The 7,509-nt window shown below is 51.5% G+C and overlaps 1 protein-coding gene across 1 annotated transcript in view; it reads right to left on the reverse strand.

Annotated features, from left to right (window-relative positions):
* Positions 1-1,750: 1,750 nt before the first annotated feature.
* LIPE (lipase, hormone-sensitive) overlaps positions 1,751-7,509 on the reverse strand; it is a 38,397-nt gene continuing 32,638 nt past the window's right edge. The window contains exons 4-6 of the mRNA XM_015407072.1: positions 7,073-7,218; positions 4,926-5,111; positions 1,751-2,098 (exon numbers count right to left, since the gene is read on the reverse strand). Of these exons, the coding sequence (XP_015262558.1) occupies positions 1,751-2,098; positions 4,926-5,111; positions 7,073-7,218 (680 nt within the window). The remainder of the gene's footprint in view (positions 2,099-4,925; positions 5,112-7,072; positions 7,219-7,509) is intronic.

Consider the following 7,509-nt stretch of genomic DNA (forward strand, 5'->3'; position numbering starts at 1 on the left):
TTTTAATTTGTATGTAATGTTTTAATTGCTAATTATGAAATCTATCACAGCAAAGCTTCAGGGATAAGTATCTGGAATAAAAAGGGAGAGAGGAAGTTTTGCACTTTCTGTAAGAAAAAATAATAATTTCCCAAGTTTTCCCCACCCCCCTAGTTTCCTCAAGCCTTAAAAAAAAAAAAAATCAGAATTCAAAGCCCCCCCCCATTATACTAGAATTAACTACTTTGGCGTGGTGTTAAGTGCACGGACTCTAATCTGGGAGAACCAGGTTTGATTCCCCACTCCTCCACTTGTACCTCCTGGATGACCTTGGGCAAGCCATAGTTCTGGCACAGCTGTTCTTGAAAAGGAACAGTTTCTGTCAGATCTCTCTCAGCCCCACCCACCTCCCAGAGTGTCTGTTGTGGGGACGGGAAGGGAAAGGGGATTGTAAACCGCTCTGAGACTCCTTCGGGTAGTGAAGGGTGGGGTATAAATCCAATCTCCTCCTACATGGAAATCCACAAAACAAAAACTGATGAAAATGGACTAGGTCTAAGAGCTGCCCACGTCCAGGTGGGACCTGGAGATCTCCTGGAATTAAAATTGATCTCCACAGTAGCAAAATCAGTTCCCCTGAAGAAAATGGTTGCTTCGGAGGGTGGACTCTAAGCCATTATACCCTGCTGAGGCCCCTCCCCTCCACAAACCCCGCCCTCCTACATCTCCAGGAATTTCCCAGCCACTCTTAACCACTCCATCAAACTGGCTCTGGAATCCCTGTGCTTGCTTTCATGAAGAAAATATGGGGGGGGGGATCATTTTGCAAGCACTCCTTGAAGTAAATAACGAAAGAGGAAATGTTTTAGAACCGGGAGAAAAGCAATATTTGTTCCCTTTCCAAGGGCCAGGGCATGTAATAAGAAGTTCTTTGTGAACAGGATTAGATATGGGATTAGATAGATTCATGGAAGATAAATCTATCAATGGTTACTGAGGTCTACATTTAGAGGTGCTAAGCCTCTGAATCCCAGAGCCAGGAGGCAACATCAGGGGAAGGCCTCGGTCTCTTTGCCCTGTGGTTGCCCGTCCAGAAGAACTAGTTGCCCACTGTGTGAGACAGGATGCTGGACTAGATGGACCCTCACTGGTCTGATCCAGCAGGGCTCTTCTTAGGTTCTTATAGACACAAACACATGTAAAACTGCCTTATGATGAATCAGACCATGGTCTCAGGCAGAGGTCTCCTGCCTGGTCCTCTTAACCGGAGATGCCAGGGATTGAACCTGGGACCTTCTGCATTGGCCGCTCTGCTCTGTTGTTGGCCCTCCAGAGGAACAGACTGGCCACTGTGTGAGATAGGATGATGGACTGGATGGACCAGACGGTCTGATCCACCAGGGCTTCTCTTATGTTCTTATTGCCCTACACAGGTGGATCTCTTTACCTTTGGTGAGTATACCAAAATTTGAGTCTGAGCCCAAGCCTTTAAATTATCTCAGTAACCACGGGCAATAAATAGATGGCCATTTGATGATATTCCCCATATGTCCCCCAGAGAGCACTGTGGTCAGGCTCAGAACACCGCCTGACTCTCCCTGGTTCGAAAGAAGTCAGACTGGCTATCACCAGAGCCAGGGCCTTCTCAGTGGCGGCCCCACACTGGTGGGGTGAGCTCCCGGAGGATATCAGGGCCCTGCGGGACCTCTTACAGTTCCGCAGGGCCTATAAAATGGAGCTCTTCCACCAGGCTTTCGATTAGGAGCTGCCACTAGGAGCCCTTCTCATCAGCGAGGGGCCAGGATTCAAATCTTGGCCTCTCACCTAGAAGGTGGCAGTTCTTGAGGGCCCAGCAGTAGGCGTAGAAGCACTCCTCCAGGGCCCGGGGGAAGGGGGCTTCGGGCGCCAGTGAGTAGTCGATGGAGAGGATCGGGGCATCCAGCTCCTGTGCCCAGGCTTTCAGGTAGGGCTCGTGCGACTTGGAGGTCTGGGCCACGAAGCCGCCGCCGTGGATGTGCACCACCAGGAACGGTGAGCGGGGCAGCGGCTTGGTCTTCCAACGCAGCTCCAGGGCCAGGGATCCTTCGGGACGCACCAGGCTGGCCAGCTCCTCGCTGTCCTGGAGACGGGGAAAAGCAGCCAAGTGTGATGCCGAGGGACCCAGCTGGCGCCTGCCTGCGTCTCCCAGCAGTACCAGTCCCCCGGGGGCCCTCTGGTCTCTCTAGGCATATGATCTCATTGTGGGAACTGCCCTGCTGGCAGGTGGGGAGCCGTACGTGGAAAAACACACGGCACATGTCAAAAACGATGACGACCGAGAGAAGGCCGGGTTAGATTCTTTACCCTGGCCCGTAGCCACGATTTTGTGGCTTGTGGGGCAAATTTTTTTCCTGGTGGGGCAGAAGGTCTCAGTGCAGAAAGAAAAGCCAGAATTCTTCTCTCTCTGCGTCTTCTCAAGCTGTCTCTTCTACACAGGTGTTCTTATGCTAGCAATCAGCCTATTAACCATTTAGCCAATAGAAAGCTGTTGCCAGGATAGATCTCTGAGCTGCAAGCTGTCCACCACTTTAGACGACAGTCCTCAGCATGCTGCAAGTTAATCACTCCTGCCAGCCTAAGCAACAATTCTGAGAACAAGCCGGCAGGTGGGGGTGATGACTTCTCTAGTCAAGAAAGCTAAGACTTGGGCAGAAAAACTCCCTTAAAGGAGACCAGTTTCTTGACACCGAGTTAGAAGGGGTCCTAGAGGTCACCTACTCCAACCCCCTTGCTCAGTGCGGGAATCAGTCAACTACAGCACCCCACTCTGCTTACAGGACCACACGCCTTTAAAAACATGTTTAAAAATGATTTTTAAAAGAATTTACAGGAGAAATTCTCGTGGAGCTGTGCCTTTAAGAAAGGGGGCAGAGCCCCCCCCAAACCCCACTGTAGCAATGGGCTACCCCATCCTGCCCGCAAGCTCCGATGCAGCCCAGGAAACCTCACCGTGGGCTTCTACAGATGGCCCCGAAAGCAGGGGTCCCTCCACCATTGTTCCCTCTAAGCTGAGTTAGCATGAGCTAGCGTAGTTTTTTAGCCTCCAGCTCACAGATTTTTGCCTTAGCTCAGGAAGGAGGGCTCCGGAGCAAACTAATTTACACAGTGGCCGAATCGCTCGCTCACAGCTTTAATGCCAGTAGGTCACAAAGTAGAATTTTTGCTCACAAGACTCCACAGCTTAGAGGGAGCATCGGTCCCCACCCGTTTTGAGCTGAACATAACTCAAGCATTTAAGGTGTTAGCAATGACTTTTTCTTTTCTTAATCTTTTTTATACCTTTTCCCCCCAGCAATTTTAACAACAACGTTTGGCACTTGAAAGAGTCACAAAACGAAACAGGGGTCAAATAACATAAACAGTTTCGACACACCACTTTAAAAGATTAAAATAGCTACTATGAATTCACATACTTGAAGATATACTGTCATTAAAAACGGTTTTAGCTTATGGAACTATTAAAAGAACAATAAGTTTCTATATAATGGGTTATTTGGGACTGTCTCACTATTTTCTAAGTAACTAATCGTAGGGAACCACACCGCCTAAAACCACCGTTTATATTTTTCTGACTGTAAAGCTAAAGACTTGTATGACTAGAAGGGCTATTTTTGGGCAGGAACGCACAGGAACGGAGTTCCGGCTGGCTCCCAAGTTGGCCCCGCCCAGCAGGAGCTCATTAGCGTAATAGGCCACACCCAACAGCAGGAACTCATTAGGACTGGCTACATTAGGGGTGTGTGGCCTAACATGCTAAGGAGTTCCTGCTCCAAAAAAAGCCCTGGGTTTTGACAACAAACAAGGTCAACAGCATAACAAGCAAAAGGTGGGTGTGGCTGGATGACCACACTTCTGGTAGCACGGGGGTGTGGCCTAATATGCTAATGGGTGGTGCAGTCAGGGGTGTGTGGCCTAATATGCTAATGTGTGGTGCAGTCAGGGGTGTGTGTGCTAATGAGTTTCTGCTGCTGGGTGTGGCCTATTATGCTAATGAGTTCCTGCTGGACTTTTTCTACAAAAAAAGCCCTGATGACTAGCAATGAGTTTCAAGGCCTTGAGTGGCCAGGGACCCAAGTACCTTTGGGACCGTCTCCTCTAATATGTCCCCAGAAGAATGCTGAGATCACACAACAACAATTCGCTGGTGATCCCCAGCCAGTTTGGTGTCGTGGTTAAGTGCGCGGACTCTAATCTGGGAGAACCGGGTTCGATTCCCCACTCCTCCACTTGCACCTGGCTGGATGGCCTTGGGCAAGCCGTAGCTCTCATAAGAGCTGTCCTTGAAAAAAGAGCCGTTTCTGTCAAGAGTTCTCTCAGCCCCACCTGCCTCACAGGGTGTCTGTTTTGGGGAGGGGAAGGGAAAGGAGTTTGTAAGCCGCTCTGAGACACCTTTGGGTAGTGAAGGGCGGGGTAGAAATCCAATCTCCTCCTCCTCCTCCTCCTCCAGGTCTAGCAGTCCTCGACCGGGGCCGGGGCCTTTTCGGTCATGGCCCCGATCTGGTGGGACTCTCTGCCGAATAACATCAGGGACCTGTGGGATCTGATGCAATCCCGCAGGGCCCAGGAGGCAGAGATGTCCCGCCAGGCTTCTAGTCAAGGGCAGCAACTAGAAGTTAAGACTGGCGCCCCCTTTTTCTCTTCTGTGCCCCCCACGTACCCGCCCCTGCCCTGCGGGGACGACAGAGGATTATTCATCGCCATCTGATTGGTTTTAATCCTCTGTTGTAATCAGTCATTTTAATTCTATACCGATTGCATCGTTAAACGTCTACAGTGTTGTACATCGGCCACAGCCCGCCCTGCAGGGGTCAGCAATTCGGAAGTCTGATAAAATCAAGAAAATAAAATAGGTAAAACTCAACCCCAGAGGTGCCCAAGGCCACATGTGGCCGCTCTCTGCCCCTTACCTGTCCCTCCCGCAGCTCGTAGGAGATCAGCCTCATCTGGATGGATCCGGGTCCGCTGTGGGCCACCGGGGGTGTGATGGTCACGGACAGCTTGGGGTCAGCGGCCAGCGGCAGCTCGAAGGAGTCAGGCGGCACGGACAGCGCCCGGGAGACCTGGACCTGGGAGGAGGTCATGCTGGCCAGGGACTGCAAGGAGAGCACAGACTGCAAGGAGAGCACAGACGGCCCGTGACCCGCTGGAGCAACGGCTTCTCAAACTTCCCCACTTCTATAGATCTGGGTGGGCGGCCAAGTGGGCCGGAAGCAGCGGGACAAAGACTGACCCCAGTGGCACCTTTGAGACCGACAACGTTTTATTCAAAGGGTCAGCTGTCGTGGGCGTGCAACCTGCGCATGCCCGCGAGAGCTTACGCCTTGAATAAAACGCTTGCGCGTGCACATGACAGCGTATACCTTGAATGAAATGCTTGTGCGTGCCCACAAAAGCGTATACCTTGAGTAAAAAAGCTTGGCAATGCGCACGAAAGCTTACACCTTGAATAAAACGCTTGTGTGTGCACGAGAAAGCGTATACCTTGAATGAAACGCTTGTGCATGACCACAAAAGCTTATATCTTGAATGAAATGCTTGTGCATGACCATGAAAGCTTACACCTTGAATGAAATGCTTGTGCATGACCATGAAAGATTACACCTTGAATAAAACGCTTGTGCGTGCACAAGAAAGTGTATACCTTGAATGAATGCTTGTGCATGCCCACAAAAGCTTATACCTTGAATAAAACGCTTGTGCATGCACATGAAAGCATATACATTGAATAAATCGTTTGTGCATGCCCACGAAAGTGTATTATCTTGAATAAAGTACCTGTGCATGCCCACAAAAGCTTATACCTTGAATAAAACACTTGTGCACGCACATGAAAGCATATACATTGAATAAAACACTTGTGCACGCACATGAAAGCATATACATTGAATAAAACGCTTGTGCACCCACACGAAAGCTTATAGCTCAAATAAAACTTTATTGGTCTTAAAGCTGCCACCAGACTCAAACTTCCCCCCTACTTCTAACCCTACTGCGTTTCTCGGGACCTGCCTTGCGACGAACGCCTCCGTTTTACTTTCTCCCGTCCCAACACAAAAACCTCAGAAATTGCCCATCAGTGGAACATTATCTTGTGTCTTGGTCAGGTTTCGTAATTTAAAAAAATATATAATTGAGCAATCTCATTATACGGCCTTTATACCAAGGGCCTTATCAAGCTATTACGTTTACTGAGAACAGGCAGGTGGGCATGCACCGAAGTCTGGAAACCGGAGCTCAGACCATAAATAAGTGACGGGCTAAATACAGCCACGAAAGTCTACTGAAACGGACTCTGTTGCAGAGATCTCAAAGTACTGAGAACGTCATGAGAATTTGGGGCGGTGTGACTATAAAAACTGAACGTTTCCATGCGGTGGAAAAGCGGTGCGGAAAACTGCATGAATGTGACCAGTCAAATTTGGAGGCTGTATAAATGGCGTTGTCGTTTCTCCTTTCCTTCTTATCTTTCTTCTGCTTTTCCGTATCGCAGGGTTGGAAGGGTCCGCAGAGGCCACCTAGTCCACCCCCTGCTCAAACAGAGGTGCTTTGCCATCGCCTGCCTCTGCGTAGCGACCCTTTTTGTCCTCCTGCGACCCCTTTTCTTCATGGGATAAGAACAGCAGCAGTTGCTCCTGAGCTGGATGAGAGCCCTGGACGGGCCGGGGCCGGCCCACGGGCCGTATATTTGACACCCCCTGCTTTAGAGTGACTATCCAGGGCACCATCCCCTGCAAGGAATACCTAAGGCACAGGTCCCTCCCCAAGGCGTCAGCAAGCGAGCCACCCCCTCCCTGGGGACTGGGGCACACAGCAACCACTTCACTTTCGACTGCCCCCCATTCGTGTCCCGGGGTGGGCAACCCATCACACCGCCCCTGTCACTGTCTCCACCCCAGCTCCTCTTCTCTCCTACGCTCACGCCCAACGCCTCCATTCTGTTCTCCCTCCCCAAACACCCCCAATACTTGACGGTAGCCCCCCTCGAGATCCCCTTCCCCCGACCGTCCTGACTGCCCGTGCCCCACCCACCCCCCGGGTGGACGCGGCTACTCACGGCCAGCAGCTCCATCTCGGTGAGGTTCCAGAAGGTCTTCCAGAAGTGCACGTCCAGGTTCTGCGTGATGCGCTCGAACTCTATCCCCCGCAGCTCGGGGTCGATGGCGAACTTGCCGCTGGTAAAAAGCGAGCTCGCCGCCACACCTGCAAGGACCAGGGAGAGGACTGGAGCGCGGGAGAAACCTCGGCTTCCGAATTCAAGGGAGGAGCAACCCCGTGGGGACGGTGGGAAGTGCCGTCGAGTCGCAGCCGACTTATGGCGACCCCACGGGTTTTTCAGTGTGGGTGGCCAGGGGTCATTTCCTGCGGGAGCGCACGGGAGCGGAGCTCCGGCAGTAAAGGGCCCAGGGGGCGGGCACAGGCAACAAGCCCCACCCCCTGCTCCCAGCGGCCCTCAGTCAGAGCAAGAAGCAGCCAGGTAAGCTGCAGAGCCTC

The sequence above is a fragment of the Gekko japonicus genome, unplaced genomic scaffold (genome assembly GCF_001447785.1).
Source record: "Gekko japonicus isolate JY-2015 unplaced genomic scaffold, Gekko_japonicus_V1.1 scaffold2333, whole genome shotgun sequence".
Classification (NCBI taxonomy): domain Eukaryota; kingdom Metazoa; phylum Chordata; class Lepidosauria; order Squamata; family Gekkonidae; genus Gekko; species Gekko japonicus.